The sequence below is a fragment of the Desmodus rotundus genome, chromosome 2 (genome assembly GCF_022682495.2).
Source record: "Desmodus rotundus isolate HL8 chromosome 2, HLdesRot8A.1, whole genome shotgun sequence".
Taxonomy (NCBI): domain Eukaryota; kingdom Metazoa; phylum Chordata; class Mammalia; order Chiroptera; family Phyllostomidae; genus Desmodus; species Desmodus rotundus.
Genome location: NC_071388.1, coordinates 205302735 through 205327752, shown reverse-complemented (window position 1 = coordinate 205327752; position 25018 = coordinate 205302735). Strand labels below are relative to the sequence as shown.

General features: G+C 52.6%; 1 protein-coding gene across 1 annotated transcript in view; it reads right to left on the bottom strand.

Annotated features, from left to right (window-relative positions):
• The window catches only part of TRPM8 (transient receptor potential cation channel subfamily M member 8), a 70855-nt gene that overhangs the window by 33596 nt on the left and 12241 nt on the right, over positions 1-25018 (bottom strand). The window contains exons 4-13 of the mRNA XM_024563974.4: positions 19814-19970; positions 18657-18834; positions 18135-18307; positions 15298-15472; positions 14054-14121; positions 11694-11891; positions 7390-7492; positions 6197-6315; positions 1879-2169; positions 296-391 (exon numbers count right to left, since the gene is read on the bottom strand). Of these exons, the coding sequence (XP_024419742.2) occupies positions 296-391; positions 1879-2169; positions 6197-6315; positions 7390-7492; positions 11694-11891; positions 14054-14121; positions 15298-15472; positions 18135-18307; positions 18657-18834; positions 19814-19970 (1558 nt within the window). The remainder of the gene's footprint in view (positions 1-295; positions 392-1878; positions 2170-6196; positions 6316-7389; positions 7493-11693; positions 11892-14053; positions 14122-15297; positions 15473-18134; positions 18308-18656; positions 18835-19813; positions 19971-25018) is intronic.

Here is a 25018-nt window from a genome sequence, read left to right as displayed (position 1 = left end):
GTGCAGTAAAGCTAGATACTGATTTTAAAAATTAAACTTACAAGCTCGTCCACTTGGACAACAATCACACCGCCCACACACACACCTGAGAAGTAGGCGCCTCCTGGATCTTCCCCCAAGCCCAACCCCCTTCCAGGGACCTCTCCTCCCCAGCCCACCTGCATCCACACGCATTCACCGGACAGCAGCCATCCCAGTCCACGGAGGACGCGTTAGAGTGGGTGTGAGCCTCTGGAAAGGGTCGGATCAACCACAGCAGGGCACACACACGTTCAGTGTGGGCTTGCACACTTACCTGCTCCCAGATGACTTTGGAGAGTTCCTTCTTGTTCTGCAGAATGGCCCAGATGAAGAGCGCTTGCAGGGGGTGCCGAGTAACAGGAGACACGTCCTGGGAGGGTGAGAATGTGTGGTCAGCGAGGGCAAAGGGGGCGTCGCTTTAGCTGCAAAGCTCCCAGAGCAAAAACGGGGTGCGGATACAGCCCCTGGGAGACACCCCCGCTTGCAGAAGCTCCAGAACCGGGTGGGTGAGCCCATCCTACCAGCACAGGGAGGTGAGGCTCAGCTACGAGACTCACCTGGTGGTGCGATTTGACACAAAACCTTTTATCCACCATAACAGACGATGTAAAACTGGACAGAGAGGTATCGTGGGGCCACAGCGCGGAGAACAATTTAAAAACTGAATGACTTCCGACAGCCGAAGAGAAAGCAATTCCCTCACAGAAATCGATTTCTCATCCAGAAAAACTGTTCCAACCACATTCTAACTTTGTTGTAATTTATGTTCAATTACCACAACATAAAGTTATGGTTTATGTCTCTGGAGTTTCGATTCCTAATACATTAATTAGAGCCCCCGCCCCTATTCAGCATCCCATGCCTTCCAATGGAGTCTTAGCAGACAGGAAACCACTACATGTCTATTTTTCTGTGTCTAGGTTCTGCCAGGGTCCAGATAGGTTCAGGCACAGCTGTGGATCCTGCAGAAGGTTTAACAGAAATAGTGACAAAGAGAAGCTTTCTAAACACCTCCATTTCTTCCAAGCACCAAGTCATTTCAGTTTTTGCAATATACACACCCATATTAAAATCCTAGAATCACAAAGGAATCACTAAGAGAGACCTAGTTTCCCCAGAAGCCATCCTGAGACAAGTTGTTTATTTGAGAGGTGATCCCAGAAAAACCAATAAGAGACTGAGGGAATGAAAGCCGAAAAGAAAGAACCCATTAAGGAGCATTGTCAACAAGCTGTTACAGTGGTTAGCCAGAGATCAGTCCCGCTAGGCAGCCCTAGGAATCCACGTAGAACATGTGCCTCAGAATCATCTATCCGCACGGGGAGGGGGCATCGGGCTCAGAGCGAACCATCAGCAAAGAGCTGCAGGTGCCAGCGGTTGGGACCTGGGCCTGTATGTACTTAGATAGGAAAGCCTAGAGAATAACGGGCTTTGCATTCACAACATCCTCTCCCAGGGAACCTGGGTTATCCGTTCGGGAATATCTGCTGCCCTTTTATCCACAAGAGAAAACGTGGACGTTCTCCAGTCCTTCACATGGGCAGCAGAGAGCAATGTTAGGTAGGTCATGTCCAAAAGGCTAAGACCTGAGCCGGCAGCCATTCATGCACCCCCACGCCCCCCCAGACGCTTCCGAAAGCGCGTGCGCTATGCCAAGCTTTGCAATCAAGGCAAACTGCAACGAGTCGCCTGAAATAAATAGAGCCCAGAGCACAACGCGGACGTCAGAAAACAACTCAGCAGAGACACTCATCTTAAGTAAAGGCAGCAGAAAAGAATTGGAAGGCCGATGCGTTTGCTACTTTAGGCAATGAGGTAGGGAGTGGGAGAGGTGGAGGTCCAGGTCCCGGTACTTACGTGAAACTCCATGTCCGTCTTGTCCCTGCCATTTCTGTCCTCCTTCCGGAAGCCTCTTCGGAAGTTGGCCACCAGTTTCCAGACGAAGGTGAGGAGCGCGTCGTTGTAGGAGTTCTTGGCGATCTGCAGGTTCCGGTAGACCAGAGTGCTGAAGTGGTGGGAGAAGAGCTCGGTGAGGACGTCGCTGGTGAGGAACCTCCGCAGGTTCAAGCCATTCTCCAGAAACAGGCGGACGAACTTGGGTCTGTCCTTTACGAGAGCCATAAACATGACTTCCCGCAGGTCGGCAGACTGAGGAGAGAGAGCAGAGAGAGGGCTCAGGCCCTGGGCCCGCTCACGGACACACAAGGCTCTTCTTTCTCCGCCACACAGTGGTGGGCTGGCCAAAAAGTCCGCGCAGTTTGTTTCCATAAAATAAAAGACACGTGTTTCATTTTCACCAGTGACTTTATTGATTGGGATGTTGTGAGTGTGCCAGCCATCTCCCACATGATAGAACATTGATTGTTCTCAGTTAATGTCCCAATTTGATCGCTCTCAACCTCAACTGGTCTCCCCAACCGTGGAGCATCATCCAGCGAGGAATCTCCAGCACAAAAAACTTCGCAAACCACTTCTGACACATCCGATCAGTCACAGCACCTGCTCCGTACCCTGCATGAATCTTTTTTTGTGTTTCAGTTGCATTTTTACTTTTTGAAATAATAAAGCATAATATGCCAAAAATGTTGCATGTTTCCTTCCATCTTCAATTAAAATGGCTACACAAAAATTCACCAATTTTGATAATTTTTTTTAAATGCACGCTATGGCAGGTGTCACAATCGAATCTAACAACATTGTTTTGAATAAAGTTCGAGACAACTAAGCAATACTAGAGCCGTCATAGGGAAAAAACCAAGCGAACTTTTTGGCCAACCCAATTTTTCCAGCCACAAAGTAATAGTATCTTCAACTTCCCTTGAGCTCCCGTTTCAAGAATAAAACGTATCTTTGCAATTGTAGTACGACGTTGGGTTGTAGTTCAGACATCTAGACGGGGGAAGGGGCGGTAGCGTCCTGACATCAGCCCGATGTGGGCCTGGACGCGGCCTGGCCTCCCGCTGGCACAAAGTGGAGACACAGACACCCACGCGGGATGGCACTGGTCGAGGCCTTACCCCAGCGCCTGGCACAGAGGAAGCAGCCGGTCACAGGGCGGGGAACGTGTAGTTCACACCGTCTCTGAAGTCTACAGCAGACACCGCTAGTGAGCCACCAGCAGCCAACGCCTCACTCTGGGCCATGGGATCATCCTGCTGTCCCTCAGGCCACATGCCACCAAGCACACATCTGATCATGTTACATAATAATGAATCACCAAAATGCCTAACAGTTATCATTTATCTTTATCTCTACTTTCTGGGCTCCTGAGAAAGCCCCATAGAAGTCTTCCATAATAAAGGAACTTCCGACAGAAACCGTGGTCCACGGGCCACAACAGCTCTCTGACATGTGTTAGCATTTGTTACAGTTCGATTCAGTTGCCAACGTTAAAAATGAGAAGGTTCATAAAAATCCACATTTCCAGCATTAGAATCCAGAAGCTCAGACAACACGGAGATCCATTAGCTGCCTCTGGAGCCCAAGGCCTCCCATCCCCAAGGAGCCCAGCACCCTCACGGCCGTCCACCTGCCCACTTTGATCATGTGACTCGCCTGCCCCTGGTTTAGGGGCGCACCCCCTGCCAAGGGCAGCCTTCGCGGCCGCTGTGTCTGTCCAGCGCTGGACTCCTGAGGACCACACATTGCCTGGAGAGGAAACCGTCCAGGATCCTGAGGGTCCTACAAGGAGGCTCCAGGTGGGCCGGGGTGGGGGAAAGAGGTGGCTGTCCTGAGGACGGCAACTGCCCTTTCTGCGCTGTCCTCAGGTATCCTTCTAAATCCATCTGCCTTTCTGCTGGTCACACACGTGACAGCATAGGCCAGTCGTCCTCAGACGTCCGTCAGAGGCACCCGCGGGGCACTAAAACACAGGGCGCTGGAGCCAACCTCAGAACCTGCCCTTTAACGAGCCCGAGATCGGGGCAGGCCGTTGGCCTTGCTAACAGGTTTCCGAGCCGCGCCCGAGCTGCCACGGTCCGGGGACCACGCTGTGAGAGCCAGGGGCCCGCGGGGAAGAGGGAGGGTCTGCAGTCAGACACTTGTGTCTCCAGACCTGCTGCTGCCGTCACCCAGATGTGTGACCCAGACGGAGACAGTCTCTGAGCCGCGGTCTGCTCTTCTGTGGAACAGGTGCTTGTGGGGACGAAACGGGGTAACACAGGTCAAGGTGCTTTCAGAAAGTCAAGCTCAGAGCCGCCCTCAAAAGAGCCTCCGTTCCTCCCTGTCCCAGAGTCGCAAAGGGAGCTGATCCTCGCTCTGGGTCAGTGTGAGGGGCAAGGAAACTGGCACCACAGAGCTGCTCCGAGCAGAGTGGAAGGTCACCCCGATATTACTGTTATCCCAACGATTTTGATGTGCCTTTAAACAAATGCTTATGTAGTGCTCAGTATGGGCCAAGGCCCCAAGCGCCACAGAAACGTTATCCCACCTGCTCACCGCAACCACCCGGGGGTAGGGACCCTACCACGGAGGAGCAGTGGCGTGCTGGTCAGTGCTCAGCAGCCAGCCCTCAGGGAGCAAACAAGGGCCCCGGCTGTGTAGCCCTTCCGATCCCCGTGCTGCACGCGCCCCCACTGTGGCTGGCGTCCAGCTGCCAGCGGGACCGTGTCGGAGGCAGAACTGAAAACAGCCCGGGGGCCGCACAGCACTTGTGGTGTTGCCAGCAGGCAGATACTGCGGACAGAAACACGGATGGCGTTACATGCAGTAAAACCGTTAGAAAGGGATGCGTTCCGATGATGGCTTACCTTTGTTTTTTTAATAAAATGTATTTAGTTCTAAGGGCATGTACCTGAATTTTTAATAATGGCGGTATTTAACGACTGACTCAAAAATCTCTAAAACTTCAGCGGTCAGCTCCTGCGAGCCGGCTCAAGCAGGCTCCAACACGCCTCTGTACAAGGAGACAGAGGCTTGAAGAGGGGAAGGGTCTCGCCGACCGGCTGCCTCCGGAGCCCACCCGTACGCTTAACCTTCGTGCTCTTTGCCCTTGACCGTCTGAGGAGTTGATAAAATTAAATGTGCCGTTCGCTATGCGCCTGAGCTTGTGTTTACTTGTACCCTCTGACCTGACTTAAGCAGACCATTTCCCACACAGGCACCCATTTATGAATCAATTAACTGCATCGACTTACAGTTCTACTTCCCCTCGACGAACGAAAGCTTTGCCGTGTGCGCTGGGGCTTGTTCAATGCAAAGAGCAAACGGGAGACCACGTGTGCTGCAGGAATACGTGGTTTACAAATCCCGGCGTGTGGCTCTGTTTGCATTGTTATTAAAATTGATCACACGTTGCTGTAAGTCAAGTCTTCGTCACTGCTGATACAACAGTAGGCCTAAACGTGTTTTTTGAGCCTGGCTGCGAAGGGGGACGGCCACGAGACACACGCGCCTTCCCAGCTCTGCGTACGTGTACAAAATTAAGTAAGTTCTCGCTGCTCACTGATGACTCAGATTGATTTGGGAGAGCTGAGAACAAAGACGTGCACGGCCCCACAAGTCAGGGCAGAGCAGAGCTCCCGAGGCTGATTGAAGGTTGGGGGCCCACGAAAGGCCACGGCTGGCGAGGGCGGGGTTCTAACTCCGATCAAACAAAGAGAGAAGAAGCGGCGCTCTACTGGAAAGAGTAGTTTCTCGTGGGCGTGAAGCTCCCGTGTTGGCGGGGAGTGCCGTCTGCCAGCTCACTGCGCCTCTCCGGTCACTTTGCGCCTCTTTCCCCGGCGTGCCTCACCTGCTAGCAGCTCTCTCACCAGAGCACGGCTGGGCAGATGGGCAGCGAGCAGAAGGGGTGCTGCTGTGTTCATTTTTAGTTGATCTACTTCAGATGCCCATGTCAGTCATCCAGCAGAGGTTGCCCCCATTCTCTGCCCACCCGCTCCCAGGAGACCAGTGCCTCCAACCGCGGGGGACCGGAACAGCCCTCACATCATGGCTGAGGGCTGCCCAGGTGCACTGAGGGGTTCTTCCACGAGTGCTTTCGGTGGGCACCCTGCACAGACACCTGCTGGGTCAGCATTATCGTCCTGTACCACAGCAGAGGGCAGGGAGGCTTGGCAGCACGGATGGGCCAGAATGGACTGGGATGGGCCAGCCCTTTACAAGATTCGGTCCTGGAGAGCTGGTGAGAAATGGGCAGACCTGATGCTGGGGTGACCCAGGAGGGCCGCGTACTTGCCTCCCAGCGGCGGTCGTTGGTGAAGATCTCCTCGCTGGCCAGGTCCAGCTGGTTCCACTCCAGCAGCAGCTTCAGCTGCCCGTTCCAGTTATCCTTGTCCTGCTCATTGGTGCTAAAGGCTGCAAGGGGCGGGAGAGGGGTGGCTCACCACAGGCCTGAAGGAAGAGGGCCAGCACCACCCCTTAGGGCCCACTGACAGAGCCATGTGTCACAGGGGTCCTGAGAGCGCTCTCCTGGGAGCAGACCCTCACACGTGTCCCTCTGCTTTCATTTCACTCCTTCTCACCAATATTCTGTGTCCAAAAGTACATTGTGAGGCTCCGTTTGGGAGATAGTAATATCGTTCCACTTCATAGCCTATCCTTGTAACTATGGTATATTGAAGTTTTTTCCACAGATTCAGAGTCCATAAATGTTATATTTCAAGAACCGTATCTGACATGCAACATCTAAATCTATGAAATAGTGACTCATATTACAAAAATGTCCTACTTGTCTTTTCCACAGCTAATGTACGCTGATCTGTTTCTCTACAGATACAATCCCATTTTAGTAAATATTCTTACAACCACATTTCTGGCAAGCACAATAAGAATGATTCTAATAAGTAGCAAATGTCTACACGGCACTTCCTGCGTGCCCTGCCCTGCTCTGCGTGCCCTACATCTGTAATCAGGCAGCTCGGCTCTCGGCGGCCTTTGCCAAGGTTCTGTTTCCTTCAGGTGACATGCACCCTGGTGGAATTCTAAGACACCAAAGGTCACAGGTGGGGAGGTTTGACCTGGGCTTCACTGCTGAGCCTCAGGGAGATCTGTGAACCCTGAAACTGATGCAGAATCAATGGTGTGCGTGAAGTGTGTGCGTGTGTACTTGTATAAGACAAACACCTGTGGCTCTGTCACAGTCTAGAGGAGACGGAAAAAATTGAGGACCAGTGTTAGAGACAGGTCTTTGAAGACTACTGTCATCAAATTTGACTAGTATTTTAATGACATAAAAAATTTTGTTCTATTATAAACATATAACCAAGGAGCTTTAACTCAGCAAGTCAATGGTAGTTAATTCTGACTTCTAAGCTGTAATGATCAAACTTAAGTACAAGATTATATTTCAATAAAGCCATTTAAAAAATAAATGCACATCGCAGAAAGCAACACAGAGCTGAAGCTTCCAGAGCAGCCACTTTCACTCACCTTTGTACAAAGCGTAGGAAATGGCGTTGCTCACAATTTCGTCCCCAGCTTCTTCCATTTTAATGACTGTTAACAGGTGCGAACTTTCGAGAATTTCTTTGAGCTGGCAACATTTAAAGAGCAGAGTTGTCAGAGACAGCAGGAGCAGCAAGTCCACTCTTTGGGTGAGAAATCTTCTATTCCACTTTTTAACAAATACCATCCACAGGGGAGTTCGGACCTCCTTCCCCCACCTGCAGCTCCTGTAACCTAGTCTAACTTCTGAAATGGAATGAGGGCTCGGTGACCACCATGAGAACACAGGCCACAGAGGAGCACACATATCAAAAAGCTGAAGGACCCGCTGGCCGTGGGGGTGAATGTGTGTGCATGCGCATGGACATGCGTGTGCACGGACATGTGTGTGCTGGGGGGGGCAAGCCTGGCACATGACGCTCAAGTGTTGAATGAGTGAATCAAGGAGGAAAGGGCAACAGAAAATCACCAAAATCGCCAGTAAGGGCTTCAACTATCAGAGGGGAAGGTTCGACATGGACAAGAGCCGAGAGGACTCAGTGATCGGATAAAGAGACGAGGGTTTGCTCGATCATCCTGTGTGACTTTTCTGTAATGTTTAATTGTAAAACGTTTTTTAAAAATCAAAGAACTGGAGGAGAGGCAGAGCCCCTAATTCCAAGGCTTCGGGCACTGGCAAGCTTGGCGGGGGCTCGGCGAGGAAGCGCTGCGTCTGAGGAGGAAGCGGGTCTGGATTCGGTTACACTGAGTTTGAGGCGGCGGCGGGTTTTCCTGGCGGCATTTGGGAAGGAGGACCTGGAAGGAGAGAGCTCGGGCTGGGCGGAGGAGGGGGGTCTCAGGTCAGGATGGAAGGGCGAAACTGACCCACTAAGAAGGACCCTGGATTTGGACTTCGGGAGGTGACCTTTGAGGCCGCAGCTTCCTGGTGCTGGAGGCTTTGGTTCAGAAGAGTAGCATCCAGGAAATCAAGGAAAGCTACAGGAAAGCACACTCCGTGGGGAGTCTCACAGCGGGGGGTGGTAGCACGCCGGGAAAGCCTTTGTTCCGGCAGAAGGAAAGGGGTCCGACCAGAAATGACCCGGGGTGAGGGGTCCAGGCCCCACAATTCTGGGGCACACATGGGAGTAGGCAGCCCAGAGGGGCTCAGACATGTTTTCCTCTGAGATGAAAAGGAGGAAGGAGAGGGGGATACGGACCCCCAGCAAACCGAGGAGACCCAGAGATAGCTGCAGGGGGGCCGTCTCCCCTCCCCCACGTATGCTTGCCTCCTCCATCCTGTCTCCCTCCCACTGCAGCCAGTGTGACCTTTCCTGAACACACCGTCACCCTGCTTCACACCTCTCAGTGACTTCCTGTTCCACCTGAACAAGACCCACCCCTCCAAACAGTGTTTAAGGAGCTCTGGTCGTGATTCCTAATGAGCGCACCAGCTTCCACTCACAGCTTCTACCCCCACCGCCATCTTCTGGCTCCTCTGGGAGGCCCGAAAGGCTTTCCCCGCCTGGCCAGCCCCCGCACCCTGCTCCTGCCCCTCTGAACCCACGCAACCTGCCCTCAGAACCCCCATTCGTCTGCAAGTGTACAGTGCACTCCACTGTGATCACTCGCCACGAGCGTCTCAATGTCTGTTTCTCTGTGAAGACAGGCCTCTGTCCGGTGTGTGCACTCATCTTTCTCCAGGGCCTGCTCCAGCACCCGTCCGGGAGCAGGTGCTCAGCCGTCGCCAGTCCAATAAACCAGAGTTCGAAATGCAGGAATGGCTGACAGCTAGGCCGGCTGATAGACTGGGGGGCAATGAGGGGCCAAGTTCTGGAGAAGTGAGGGGGCGGTGACGGGAAATAAGTCTTAGAGAACTGGCAGGGATGGAGGGCGTGGTCCCGGGAAACTCTCGGTCTCCTGGAGACCCGGGGCTGGCGGTGCACGTGATCCTGACATCGCCCACAGCCCACCGGGGTGGCTGCTCCACGGGTGGGTGACTGAATGCGTGCACCCGCTAGTGAGTAATTCTACTCTTGGGCGCGGTCTTCTGGGAAACCTGCCCCAACTGCAAAAGGCCCCATGAATACGTGGTTAAAAGTCCAGGCAATTTTCATCGTTGATGTATGTCTGCTGCCTGACATGGTTACAATTACGATGTATTTAGCATATCCGATGAGTATGAGTTACATACGAATCCTAGACAGGGTAATACAATCACAGAAAGTGAAAGGTGCCTGAGTTTTAGCCTGAGTCAGGTGATTTCTGCGTTGAAGCAGAAATCAAAGTCTTTCGTAAAGAGTGCAGGGACCCTTTAGGTGGCATGGCCCCGGAGACATCCTGGTCTGGGCTCTACAAGCTACTCTGCATGAGGACTAAGAGGAAGTCACAGGGCCGGACCCAGGGCCATCTTTGGTGGGTAAGTTAAGCATCGTCTGCTCCCTCCCCTGTGGGGATCCTTGAACTGACCACTGAATTTCTCCCTTCTGTCACAGGAAACTACCTTGAACATGGCGCTCAACACACAGTCTCACACTGATATTCACACTGAAATTGCTACGTTTGGAATGACTCCAAGTCTTTTGGTCTGAACACATGGAGAATTGAAAATGCATAACTGCGTTCCGGAGGAAGAACTCCTATTCCTCACCACGCATTTCCACGCAGAGGGCGCGCTGTTGGAATCAGCACCCTGGATTTTCTCCACCCCTGCACTTCCTGCTCAGGGTGGGGGAGTGACGTCCCACGTCCGACAGGTGGCCTGGCCTTGTTGTCCAGCCAGCGCCCTCCTGCTTCTCTGTTGGGATCCGCTCCTTGCAGAGTGCCTGTGCCCCGGCCTCTGCCTGGGTGGGCTCATCCGTCTCATTCTGGGACTCAGCAGAAGGAGGCATTGCGGCCGCTCCCCTCAACCACACTGCTCAACTTCACCTTCGTCATCGATGAAGCTGAGGAAATTTTGATCTCTGTTCACCTGATTCTTGTGTCTGTCTCTACACTGGCCTTGGCCAAGATAAAGAAAACCCCAGCTTTATCTTTTTTAGTAAAGCCTGTGAAACGCGGTATCTCGAGTAGGAACATCAACCTGCAGGGCAGGGCGTCGTCCCGCACTCCCGCACCAGCACTGACTTGCAGCTGTAGAGAAAGATGCGCCTGAGTTTTTAAATTCTGAACTGCGAGACCAGGAGGCTCGTGTCTGAAAGGACTCGTCCCCTGGCCCTGGACGCCTCGTTGGGGTCACCCTAACTGCCCAGTCTCTGAAGTCAGACAAGACCAACGGGTCCCCCTGGACGTGAATTTGCTGCAAGTCCCTGGCAGCCTAGGAGGCTGGGTGGGGTTTTCTCCCTAGTTCCAAGGCTGCCATGAGAAGACTATCTTCACTATTTCACAATGTCGGTTCGCTAAACGCGATATGTTGAGGCTCTTCCACAACTAAATACTGTTGAAATGCCAATCTAATTCAAGAATATTTTCTTATTATTTATAGTAAATCCAACCTTTGACTCTCGTGATGGAATGGGCTCTCTGATCGAAAGGGCTCTGGTTGTCCAGAGCCTGTTATTTCCTCTGTGGCAAAATCTCGAAGGCAGGCTCAGGCTCCTGCAAATACCCAAACGCCGCAGGCTGCCTTTGAGTGAGCCGATGCGAGTGTACCTGCTGACGCTCGTGGGAGCTTTCTCACGAACAGGAGCAGTCGCAGAAATGAAGGTCATTTCAAGTCCACAGCAATTGTCAAACAGAGAGAAAAACAAGAAAGGCGTAGCACTACATTACAATATCCCATGGGCTTAGCAATAAGAAGCATGACATATTGCAACAAGGACACATTTCCTAATGACCTAATGAGAAAGGGGAGAGATTCTGAACTGAATCACGGGCCAGCTAATTTAGAAAGACAATTATTCTGTGGTAACAGCTTCTGCAATCCAGGTCTACGCTGACTCAGTTTGGAATCTGCATTTCTACGACACCGTTAGCGGGGATTTCTTTCCGCCCCGCCATAGCCACATCCAAAATGCTTCTCCGCGCTTGTTGACATCATGGACTGAAGGATTCCCAGCTTTGCAGACAGACAGACATCAGTGTAAACCCCATATGCTACCCCTTATGAGGTCAGGAACTCGGTGAGTCATTTATCTTATGGGAGCTTCAATTTCCACCAAGAAACTGGTTTGGGGCAGAGCACAGGCTCCAAGTCACTGAGAAAGCACAGAACCCCCACTGCTGCCCGTGCCAGCAGGCATTGGATGTGTCCTCCCTTCCCACGACCTTGGCTTCCCTTTGCTTTGCCCCCTAAAGTCTCCCCCACAACTCACCCATTTGATCCAGTTCTCGGTTTCCTCCTCAGGCAGCTGGGACACCGTGCGGGGTAGGAAGCGCACCAACTTCTCCTTGACGACGGAGGACGTCGGGGTGTCCTCCAACTCCACCAGGCTCGCAATCACATCGGCGATCTGCCCCGAGCCTTCTACCACCACACAGGGGATTTTACTCTTGATGGAGGTGTTGATGGCCTGGGAGAGGGGAGACACAGCCGGGGATGGAAGGGACACTTAGGATAGCCGGAACCCGGCTCAGGACCAGGGTTCTAAGTCAAGGTGGGTCAGCAAACACACAGACACATCATCCCCGCACGTGTCCCTTTGGGGTTTCGTTTTCCATCAGGAGCGAACCAAGTGCTTGCTATGGTTTTATGAATGAGAAACGGGAGCCAGGGGCGTCACACCCCGCGCTGGCACCAAATCCCACAACAGGGACACATGTGAGTGACTCACTGACGTTTTCCATAAATAATAGCTTGAAAATACCCCTAGGTACAGAATCGATCATTCCAAATGCTGACACCATAGATTTGAGCGGTAGCTCCTAAGACAGCCTTCACCGATGTCGCTGCTGGCTTCTCCGACCTAGGTTCGCAGTAGTCACACTCTCAGGTGTAAGAGCACCGTCAATGCAGCAGCCACATCCTGTGTATCGTGTGGGCTCATCTCTCCCTCCTCAAACAGTTGCCTTTACCCCTTCCATTAAAAGAGAAAAGAAGCATCTTTGCTTCCTGGATGAACACCTGTCCTGTATAAAGACCGCAGAGGCCAGCAGAGGAGGGTCAGGGGTAAGAATGTGAATCCCTTCACAGCAAGACCAAGCGCCCACATTTGGGTACAGAGAAGCGGTGGAGCGCCTTGCTTTAGCCAGGACCCAACACTTCCCTTCGAAGAGATGCTGCCCCTGCAGGGTGTGGTCCCTTCATCAGAGCAAGCAGAGGGCTGACCCCCAGACCAGGCCAGGGAGCCAAATGCACCCCACTGCCTGCACTCAGGGCTGTGCCAGGGTGGGCAGGGGTGATAAAGAGGCACTGAAGGGGAGGGGCCAGAGAGCTGGAGCGATGCTCAGCTGGCATGGTCCCTCTTCCTCTCCTCTCTCCTGCGCTCCAAGTCCTGAGCTGTGTATTGGCTGAGCCGACATTTCTGGAAAAGGCTGAAGAAAACGCCACACCCCAGTTCTGCAGCAGCTCTCTGAAAGTCTGGATTGTAAATCTAAAATCTCAGAGAGCAATAATAAATGTAACCGTCTTTCAGTCAGTTTCTCTCCATTTCTCTTTCTCTTTTCTGTGGCTGCTGCTTCTTCAAGCATTCACATACCGACAATCTCACATTGAAAAAGAATCTGTACTTTAATTTGAGACAATGGTCTCAGCAGTATATCTCATTACAAGTGCTCAATAAATACCTGCTGATGAACAAGTGAATGAATGAATGAATGAATGAAAAATATCGTTGTTAGGTAAAAGAATAAGCAAAGAGAAGTGCTAGATTATAAGATTCCAAATAGCCTTGCCAGACGCTTGTGACTCGGAGGGTGTAGTGTGGTAAAGAGAGCGGGGAGGGTCAAGGAAGCCGGATTTCTATCATGTAACCCTGTCTCAGAGCTAAAGGCAGTTGGGGGAAATGGGGTGACAGGCAAGTCAACATGGAAATTAACGAAGAGAGGGAGTTAGAATTACTTTCTCGCGTGTCCTGTTCCTGGAAGGACGAGCTCGTGAGTATGATGACCATGCCTTCAAGTGCTGACTAACCTGCCGTCTCACTGATCCTCTCCAAGACGTCAAAGGGAAGCCTGGCTGCAGGCAAGACGAACTCAGCGACAAGACTACAAGGACGGGATGGGAGGCCGAATTCGTGCTCATCTGCTCAACACAGCAGGTGCGGAATCACTCGAGTAGCTTTCCAGGGTCTCAGAATCACTAGGGTTTCAGGTGCCTCCGTGTGGATTGCCCAGGAGGCCCCAGGGTGGGCTCTAGGGGATCTGGGAACAGCGACTGGGGGCCATCTGTGTGTGTCTGATCACAGCTCCTCTCCACGCAGATGGGGTGGCATGCAGACATGTGCTGGTTGTGATCTTTATGTCTCGGGAGTGAACAGCGACCCTTCTATTTGGCAGGTTGAAGGCCAAAGCCAACAATGAGTGGTCAGGCTACTCATGTCACTTCAAAGTCTCTTCCTAAATCCTAGCTGGGGAAGCACCCTCAGCCTGCTGGGGAAGCACGGTGTGATGGGGAAAACGCTGCCCACTTGCCGGGGCAAAACTAGTCAGGCAGGTGAACCCCACAACCCTGAACATACAAACTTGACGAGTGGGCTTGTTAACCAGTCTTCTCGAAGACCAAACCAAGACTCACTTTCAAAGTCTCTTTTCCACCTCCCTGGGCGAAGCACACGATGGGGATCTTGCCGCCGTAGTTGGAATCTGTAAAACACGAAAGGCCACTGAGGTTGGGCTCACTGGAAATGCTCACTCGACGTAGAATCGCCTATTTGATGAATGACCATCTACACTTTGGTCACAGTCCCACGTTTGAAAACAGTGATGATACATAGAGAAATACTTTTAACCAAATAAACCACACCGATTCTCTATTTAAAAAAAATACTCACCTACCTCAAGGAAGAGTGGGACTGGGAGCTCCTGCGCTGTGAGCCCAGTGTGCGGGTCTCACGGACGGAGGGGACCCTACTGTGCTCCTGCATCACTTCCCGTGTGTGTCTTTGGGTCCCAAACCACTCCCCACCCGACGCAGGCCATGCTGCAACTTGCTACGGGTATTTGAAATGCTAAAGTCGGTAAAGAGTGTACTTTTGCGAACATACGTTAGGCTGGGTTGGAGTTTATCCTCACGATAACTCGCTCGTTTGCATAATCCTGTGCCTTCCTGCACGGGTGGAAAATCTGCATAACTCTGCCACCTCCCAGCGGAGAGCACTCCAGGTGGAAGAAGCATCTCCCCTGCCTGTCTGTCGCACTGATGCAAGCGTGAGGGTGAGGACACCCCCAACGGGCCCCTGTGGTGAAATCTGTCCCCGCATCACGAGCAATCTGGTTCCACCCCAGGACACGTCTCAACAACTGGAAGAGTGTGTCAGTTTCCACGGTCAACACAGGCTCTCATTCAGCTGGGCGCTCTCCCCTCACTGGTGGTTCTATTGTTTAGAAGTAGCCAAGCCTCAAAGAAGTAAACCATTCGACTGTTGAACTAGTGGGCTGGCTTTGTCATTCTACACTAGCTCATTGCATTGCTTCGTCAGCTCACGTTTGCCATCATGGATTTTCATTTGTTCTGAAGTGTCGTCCAGCAGAAGAGACAGCAGGCTTTCTATCTGACAGACCGGAGTGGGACAAGGCAGCCTTGGTCATCGCTCCAGCAGGTTGAAGGGTACCTGTCACAGGGACCCTGGGCAAAGCGTGCTGAAGAAGGAAGAGACGGAACAGCTCTTCTCTGGCAATGGGACACCTCACCAGGTGGGTTCACCGCACTTCACTCAGCAACGGGTTGCTATCGTTGGCGCTGCTGCTGCTGCTCTGGGTATTATACGTGTCCCACATCCCTCTCCCTAAGTCCTGACCTTGAACTCCCAAAGTCCTGACCTTGAATGGTGCGCTCAGAGATGTACTTCTCCAGCTGATTCCGGAGCTTCGCTTCCACCGCGGGGTGTCCGTGGCAGCCACTGTCCACCAGCAGCAGGTGGGTGTGGTTGTTGTCCAGGACGTACAGAGGGTCTCTGTTGAAGTCATCCATAATGTACTGTGCCGAAAAGCAGCCCTGGAAGGCACAGACACTTGTCTTTGACATTCTGTGTGTTGCCAAGATGCCCGATGACACTGCCATACCCCCCTATGAAGGCTAACCTGTTGGGTTCAACTACCTCGATGCCCCTTCCCGGATTCCTAAGCTCAGAACGTCCTAGAGATGTTACAGCACAGGCCTTCATTTTAGCACGAAGAAAGGAAGGTTCAGAATGGCTGAGTCACTGCCCTGGGGCCCCATAAGTGACTGATGACAGCGCAAGGATCACACTCCCGACCCGGTTCCTCTTCCGTCGCCTGTGCTCTCTGCAATGAATTCACTGAAACTGATACCACTCAGGAAAGGAGGGCACACACACATAGACATACATGTTTCTGCACATGTATGCCACACCCACAGTTTTTCTCAGTGTGTGTTATTATATTTGGTTATTGGTTCTATTTACTGCTTAAATTGTTAAAGTTATTTCAGAGAATAAAGACTATTTCTATTCTTTCTCACTTTTTGTAACTAATTTGTTTCTGACTACATGTTAGTGTTTTCCTTCTTCTCTTCTTAAGTTAGTGGGTGTTATTATTTTTCAAGACTATTAATTTGAATACTGCGGTGGTTAAAAGACCATGAAGCACGGCTCTCCCGCTTCATGCCTTTCTGATAAAGTCCCAAGTTCTCCAGCTGGTTTGGAGCAACCTTTGGTGGCCCTCCCACATGCCCCCAGTCCACTGCTGTCCTTCCACTTTTCTACAGGGACCTTCTTCCTTCCTGATCCCGTGGGAGCAGGCAAACCTGCCACGCAAGTCCCGTGGTCAGGAGGGCATGCGCCGACCTAGCTGCTTGAGTTAAGGAGGTTTCTTACTTCTTCTCTGCCTCAGTTTCCTCACCATAATGAGTAGTACTTACTCCTAGGACTGTGGGGAAGATTAAAGAGTTGATACATGTAAAGTATTTAGAATGAAACCTAACATGTAGTAAGTGCTGTTAAATAAATGTTAGATATTATTATTATTGAATTCTTTTCTTTACTTTTTGAGTAATAAAGATATATGGCAATGCATTTCACTCTGAGTGCAGCTTTGGCCATCTATCATTAGTCTTAATATATAATGTTTTCATTTTCATTGCTAAGTGATCTGCGATAATATTTTTGAAAGTTTATTTTTGAATCAATAGTTATTTGACAAGCAAGTTGTCTGTGTGGTCTTAATTTCCTACTGACTGGAGCACTCTGTTTAATCTGTATGTATATTCACTTCAAGTCGTACGTGTTGACGGAGAACGGGCCCTACACACTGCCACCAGGGAAACGCTGAAGTCTTTTGTTGCTGCTGTTCCAATTCAGCGGTAAAAATACCGACTTCACAGGGTTGTTCCATGATTCTATGAATGAATAAATGCAACATGTCCACCACGGACAAGCTGACCCCCATGCCCAGGACAAACGTCACCAATAGATAACACGCTCTTTCCCACTCAGCCTGCCATTGTCCTCACACCCTCCCTCGGGCCACGGTTCCCCGAAAGCTGGCGTTGGATGTGAAGTCATTTGTCCATCCCTGGCTGAGTACCTCATAATAACCATAAAAGCTACCATTCAGTTAATTTATCCCATAACAATGCAAGGTTGTTATTATTATAAAAATCCAGAGAAGGAATCACTCTTAAGGCGACGCAGGTGGAAAAGGAGTGGTGACTGTCACCCAGACTTTCCCGTCCCCAAAACCCACCCTCCCCCCTCCCCTCCATGCGCCTCCTGGCAGGAACTCAGGAAATGCCTCCCCTCTCTCCTCTGCCCCTTAGTTACCTCAAAGATGCCAACAGACACAAAAGTAAAATAATTTTTTAAAATAAAAATGAAACAGCCCTGGCTGGTGTGGCTCAGTGGATTGAGTGCCGGCCTGCAAACCAAAGGGTCGCCGGTTCGATTCCCAACCAGGGCACATGCCTGGGTTGTGGGCCAGGTCCCCAGTAGAGAACGTGTGAGAGGCAACCACACACTGATGTGTCTCTCCCTTTCTTCTCCTTCCCTCCCCCCATCTAAAAATAAATAAATAAAATCTTTTTTAAAAAATAAAAATGAAACAGTAATTCCCCAGATCCTAAACATGTAGCACCTGAACTTCTCAGGAGCCCTGGACGGAAGGTTAAATTGGAATTTCTCAGCATCTGGCCTACAGCTTCCGAGTCGTAAACACCTGTGGCTTAAGGAGGTCCTCAGCTCACTGCTGTTTCCAAGACTGCACACTTGAGACAAACCCCACGCGTCTGTCCTGTATTGAAAACACGACTGTCTAAATGTGCTCACAGGAAACGCGGGCAGGGGCTGCCTCGAGGCCTCTTCATGCCCAGTGAACCCAGGCCTGCATCACTGACTTCAGTTCCCAAGTGTGACCAAGAAATAGGGTATGGCAGCCAGGCTTGGCCTCTTGTGACAGATTCAGGTCATGGGTATAAAGAATAAAGAACTTGACTCTAACGGGATTCGCTGGGAAGAGATTTTAAAGAACCAAACACGTCCACTGGCAACTCCTTCCGGGAGTTCTTGGATTATGTCAGCCTTGTTTTGAATTCCTGAGGTCCCAAAGGCCTTCCCTGCAAAAGCTGACTTTCCGGTGCGTTGATTCCCCACAGTGGTCTTCCCCTCACGTGACCTGACCCACCTCCTCCCGCCCGCCCCTACCTCAACATCGCCGTTCCGGATGAGGGTGTCCCTGTTGGACACCATGCCCCAGGCCGCTATGCCGATGGCCGCGATGTTCTCCTCGGAATTCCTGCTGATGGTGTTGTCTCGCACCACCTCCCCGATGAACTTCATCAGGCCGTAATGGGTCCCGCCAGTGAGAATCCAGGCGCCTGTCGCCGAGGGAGAACGAGGGCTCAGCTGGCTCTGAGTAGGGTTCTTGTCCTGCGCTCACAGTTGGCAGCACCCCACTTTAGCATGAAGCCACCTTAACGCTGATTTTAAAATTACTTTGTGACCCTCCCCTCCCCCCCAACCACCACCTGCAAAAGTCCCCACCCACTCATTTGAGGATCTCGCTTTTTCTAAGGCAATGATGAGCCCTCTAGTTCTGGAGCATCTGGGTCCTGCGCAGGGACTGCTCAGGAGAATCCCGCTCTGTCCCCGAAGCCCACGCGCAGCCCACGGAGACGGAGAGCAGCAAGCCCATGGCCCGGGGACACCCGCAGCGGGGACTCGCACCTTTGGACTGCGCGATGTAGATCAGGCGGCTGAAGATCTTGCGCATGCGCGGCTTCAGCGCGAAGTTCTTGGCACCACCGGTCACAGAAATGACCAGGTTGGGCGTTTTCAGGTGCCAGTGCTGGGTCAGAAGCTCGTAGAGGATTTCGGCGTCCGTGTCGCAGGACAATCGGATATACTGTGGGGACGAGGGGAGGCGTCAGGGTCGGCGCGTGCCCTCCTGACCACGGGACTTGCGTGGCAGGCTTGCCTGCTCCCATGGGACCAGGAAGGAAGAAGGTCCCTGTGGAGAAGTGGAAGGACAGCAGTGGACTGGGGGCGTGTGGGAGGGCCACCAAAGGTCGCTCCAAACCAGCTGGAGAACTTGGGACTTTATCGGAAAGGCATGGGCACCCGGGAGGTGTATTCGTTGCAGCAGACACGGGACAGGGCGGGGGTGTCTACAGTGTGTTTTAGGGCGCCCTCCAGCGGTCGAGATGACAATATATTGAGGAACAGGGCAGGGGGAGAAAGCGCTGCAGAACTAGAGACTTGGGGGGCCAGGTACTCGGGAAGAGACAGCAGTTCAGGGAGCTAGGTTACCTCCCGGGGCTTCTACGACAGGGCTCAGAGGTGGGGAGGGGGAGGGATGAGGAGTCAGGGCCCCGGCTTCCAGCTGCCTGTGAGTGGCTCTGTCCCTGAGACGGAGGGTACAGGGGAACTTAAGGACGCGCTGTTAACTATCATTACACGTTGTTGTAAAACCCCCTGTAAGAGCCTGCAACGTGGGTGTGCAGTGGGTGTGTGCAGACCTTATCCGGGGCCATATGCATTCTCGAGAATGCCACACGCCACAGTAAACAGGACAGCTTAGAAAGTGTTGGCCAGGCCTCTGGCAGCAGTGAGAGTCCACCTGGGCGTTCCAGGACTGTCTGCAGGGTGTGAGGCAGGCCACCAGGTGAGGGGCCAGTCATCACCCGAGTTCCCTCATTGCACATAATCAAATCTCAGCTTTTATACTTCTACAAGGTGTATCTTTCATTGTCAGAGTTTTTGGATGGAGCGCCCATCTCTCCCGCCTCCCGCCTCCGTGCTGTTAGACAGTTCAAGGTAACTCGAGCTAGCCCGAGTGGTGTTAGTATGCGTATTAGCTAGTGAGAGTAGAAACCGTCGCTCACCTTCCCTTTCTTGCCCAGAGTCTCAAACTGAATGTCCCCGAAGGCATCAGTGGGAAACTCCTTGGTGTGTTTCTTGTAATGCCACTTCTCGTTCTGGTTGACCTGGGTGCCTTCGATGTGCTGGCTCTGGGCGTAGCCACACCTGCACACGTTTTCCCTGCGCGGAACGGTGTGGATGCAGAGAACAGATTTCATCAACCGACTTAAATAAGTTCATCGCGTTTTTCAAATGAACCGCGCAGCGCCAGCTTAAATTAGCACAAAAAGAGAGTTGACCATCCAGCTTTATTTAGACTATTTTCATCATCTCAGTTGGTTGTTGAGAAATTATCTTGGTGTTTCATGTCTGTTACCTACCTGTCCACCCACCAAAGGAGGTTCTGTGTTGAGAGCCGGGGCATACGGAGGGCAGACCCTGCCCGCATGGAGTCTGGCTTGTACACCAGGAGCCCTGACGTTACCCTGGGAACGGGCCTTACAAATGTGGATGCTACTTATGCAGCTTCCTGCAGGGGTCATAACATGCAGAAGCCCTGGGTGACTCTTGGTGCCACAGTGCCAGCCCTGCCAGTTTGCCTGGCCACTAAACCTCTTCTGAAGCGAGGCTGGCCCTCCTTCCCGTGGGCTGTACTCACTGGAGGGGGGGGTCCCCTGGCAGAGGCCCAAAGCATTCTGGAGTTTAGAGGGACCGTCCTTTCCGTACTGGGCATCAGCTCCTTGGGACACTTTTGATCATTTGGGCTAGACAAGGTCAAACTGCAATAAGTAAACGCCAGCTCTTCCCATTAAAGGAGCAACAGAACTTAATTTAATTGTTAAGTGCTACATATGCAGGATACAACAGTGGAAGAGGAAGAAAAGATAGGCAGTAAGTGGTAACACCTCTTCCCCTTCTTCCTGCCAAGGAGCTGCAACATTCACCAAATGTGGATTGAAAATCCACCCGGAGTCAGACCTGGGCGGAGCTCCACAGCCTCCACAGATTAACTGGACGGGATTCCGGCCCTCCAGTTGCCGGTGTCCTCTCTAGAACACCCAAGGACAGCACCTGGTGGCATGCGGTGAGGAGAGAGCCAACACCTGCTTTTGTCCTGCATGACCCCCCACCCCGGGCTTGCAGGGGGCTGGAACAGAGCAAAGCATCGCCGGGCCGGGCGCACGGCGCACACTCTAGCAGTGACTCTAGGTTGTGGTGGTGCCGCGCATGCAAATCAAGGAGTGACGCAGTCAGTGGCAACAGAAGGAAGCAAAAATGCAGAAAAAAAAAAAATCTAAAACACACACCTGTGACTACTTGGCCCCTCAGTCCAGGCCTGTACTGCATCCCGAGGGCTGTGGTGTCCAGAGGGAGGAACAACCAAACAAAAACGGTACCGTGGCCAAAGCCACCCCCTTGGGGAGGCGCTGCTCCCCCTCCTCCCAGGTTCCTTCTGCCTGACCCACCCACTCGATTCTCCCCGTTCCCTCTCCCATCGGCATTCACACAAGATTCAGAAGGGTGTGAAGGACTCAAGGGGGCTGTGGCCGGTGGACAGGAGAATAGAGTTCTGTCCCAAGAGGCGGGAGAGTAGCAAAGTGTTTGGCCACTGCCACCAGGCAGAGGGGCAGAGCTCTCCTTTGTCCAAAACGGCACAGGAATAATGGAGCCGACAGAGCCACTCACTTGGTAAGTGAGCACGTGTCCCGACCTGCCCCGCTTACCCCGCTGCCCAAGCCCTAGTGGAGTCAGTGCCCCCACCACTCTCAGCAGGGCCCCGGGGCCCCCAGGAAAGTATGGGGTCACTCTAGCCGCAAACCTACTAGGAAAGACAGCCCGTCTGGCAGACATGGGCCTGGCCAGGGTGCAGGGACAGCACAGAGTTCAACCCCATTGAGCCCTAGCACCCCACCCGGTGGTGTGCTGCGGGTGGGCAGCACACCACCCGCACAACCATAGCTGGTGACCCGGAACAAGGACCCCTGTGCGGGACGGGTGCAATAAGCGGAGAGGCGGAGGAGATCTGCTAGGGTTGGCTCCCGGCCGGCCCCTGGTTATCTCAGACCCTCTGTTCCCAGCACGTGAGGGTATTCAGCCACTACCCTCGGGACAATGGAGGAATGAACGAGCGATGAATACATTAACTGGTCTTCGTGTGAACAGCCTGCACCCTCGTCCATCCTCAGCGACGTTTGTGAAGTAGGGGTTTGGCCTTCCAGAAGGCGGGCTTGTAGCTGCCATGACTACGGGAAGGCCTGCGTTCTCAAGGTCTCCTTCAGTGATGAGCTTATTGGGAAAAATGTAGATTTACTTCTAAAAACCCTCTGGGGTAGTAGATCTCATTTGCATTTTGCAAAAACGATGATAGTGGTTGGATTTTCTGTGCCTGCTTCTAAAAATAGAACAGGAGCAGAAACTAGCTCCTGCAGATGGGTTCCAACTGTGGCCAAGAGTCTACCGCCTGCAAGAAGTGGCTTCACTGTGTCTCGTGAGATGAGTTCCTCTGCTGACGCAAGCTTCTGAGGCCTGGGGTGGCTACCGAGGTCACACGACAAAGAGTTCATAATGAGGACAAAAGTGCCCGGCAGCTGTCTGCACAGCAGCTCACTCTGCTGTGAATGGTACATGGGCGTGGGTCTCCGCTGGGGACTAAGGCTGGATTACAAACAAACAGGAGAGGCCAGGCAGTCACTGGGAGCGAAGGTACCCAGGGGAGGGATGGGGAGACAGACAGCAGAGATGGAGTGGACAGGACAACCTCCGCACCCTAGTTCTGACTCCCGGGCCAAGTCTGAATCTGAGTGTGTACTGTCCGTAAGGTAGCCACTCGCCACGTGTGACTATTTAACTTTATATTCAAGTTAATTAAACTTAAAATGAAATAAACTCAGTTCCTTGGTTGGACCAGCCGCAGTTCAAACGCTCAACAGCTGCATGTGGCGAGTGACTACCATAGAGGACAGTGCACCTATAGGGTACCGCTGGCATGGCAGGAAGTCCCACTGCACAGGGCACCTATGAGGAAAGCAGCGTTCTTCCTATTTCTACCTGACACCCAGCCTGGCCCCGGCAGTGGAGAGAACAAGCCCAGGTCAGGGGCTAGGGCCTCAGGAGCCCAGGAGGCAGCCCCGAGGCCAGGCGGCAATGCCTCAGGGGCACTAGCGGCAGGGGCATTGGGTGGGCAGTGCTCTCCACAAACAGGCATCTACCAAGGGCTAGAGTGGAGAGACGTGAGTGGCAGGGCTCAGCCCACGAGGCGACCCCAGGGACTCTTGGGGAGCGTCAGACAGCCCACGTCAGCAAGCAGCCGCAAAATCAGAGTTTCCCTGTGAATAGTCTGGATTCCCTGGTCTGATGGGGAATTTAGATTAGCAGAGGATTCCCACCATCTATGGAGAGAGAAAAATTACAACTACAGGAAGTCCAAAAAGTATAGAGCTTGACCTTGGTCTCCAACCTTGTGTCCCTTCTGAGATGGGAGCTGGAAGACTCCCTATCCAGAGGTCCCTGACCTCTGCTTTGTTGTCCTGGTGGGGACTGCTCGCCCCACCTCCCTTCACGGGAGGCCAGGCTCAAGCCCTAATCAAGCCCTGCGAGGGGCGGCTCTTGGTTTCCATATCTCCCACCCGCTGCCTCTTCTGCCAGCAGGAGCCCCCAGATTTTCCTTCAAGGAATCATCCTTTTGCCTCTGGGTCCACGTGGACATGGTACCCAAACCTGGCCAACCAACACGGTCCATCCCCCAGCCAGGGGTCCATGTAGAGATGGACACACGGCTCAAGCCCGGCCAATGACAGCCATGAATGTCAGCCCAGGCCTGTTGGTGGAATCACTAAGGGACAAGGCCTTCTTCTCCCCACGGTAACTTGGGGACACAGAAGCCAAAGATATGGTAACACCGTTTTGCTGCCAGTGTGAAGAGCCTGCCCGTCCAAGAGAACAGCAGAAACAACGGGTGGAAAGACACAGGGTCTTGGTGGCCTTGAGTCCTGGATCTCGCTGTGTTTTTAGCCAGGAGGCCTGTTCACCCCTCACCTAAGCCAGTTAGAGGGGTCTCTGCAACTAAGGTGAATATGGTCTGCCCCAGGCAGTGCAAAGGGCGGGAGCTGGGGGCACAAGAATGCACACCCTGGGAATCGGAACACATGGGTCCCCTCCCTCGTTGGTCTCCCACGGGCCACGTGACCTTGGGTAACATACTGAACCCCTCTGGACCTCATGCACCTTGTCTGTCCAGTGACATTAGCAGCTTCCTCGCAGGGGGAGCTGCAGAATTAGCCACCAAGTACAGAAAGTCTCCGTGACATGGTAGATGCCCAGTAAGTGTTTGTTGAATGGATGCACGCATCCAAACTGTGTTTTGTTCCAGTTCAACAAAGGGATGAACAGCAAAGCCTCCCAGGGAAACACTTGGGGAATTTATACTCTGTCACATGACTCGTGATGAGGAAGTTCACACCGATGACAAAAGGAAGAGTCTTTGGTTTTCTGATACCCATTTGCTAATTCACACAAAATGAGAAAACCCGTGTATTAAGAATCTTTTATGCTCTGGGGCACTGTGGTAGGTATGTGTGTGTTATCCCATTGGATCCAAACCACACCCCTGAGGAATACTTGGCTAGCATTCTAAGGTAAGAGAATTGGTTCAGAAAAGAGAATAATTGGCTCAAGGTCACGCAGAGAGCAGGCAGCCAGGCCGAGGTTGGCCTTGAGCTGATTCTAGTGGCCCTGCTTTTGCTCATCTTTACACCTCTCTCTGTTCCTACAGCTGCTCCACAGAGGGTTGGTGCCTTAATTACAAACTACTCTCCCTCCAGGTAACAGCTGGACTGTCTTCTATCAGCAGCAGACAAGAGAAAAGGCAGAGAGGACCGAGAGGAGCGGGAGGTGGGACTAAATTGCTCGTTAGGACCCGAGGGCATCTTCTGTGGGACAGACCAGCAGTCCATCCATTCGCTCACTTGCTCACTAGGTAACACCCAGGGCCCCCCTGGGGCAGAGCTGCTGGGGCCACTCCCACAGCCTTTGTGGCCCTGCCTCGTGTTCCAGCACGCGGGAGACTGGCAGCAGACGAGCACCTGATTCGATGGGAAGGCCCAGGTCAGCAGCCTGACAGGGAGCCTGTCAGATTCCACACATGCACATGCGTGGTGTCACCTGCCAACCACCATAAAACAGCAACATGCATTGCCACGGCCACTCGGGTGGGCTCGCAGGCTTGCGGG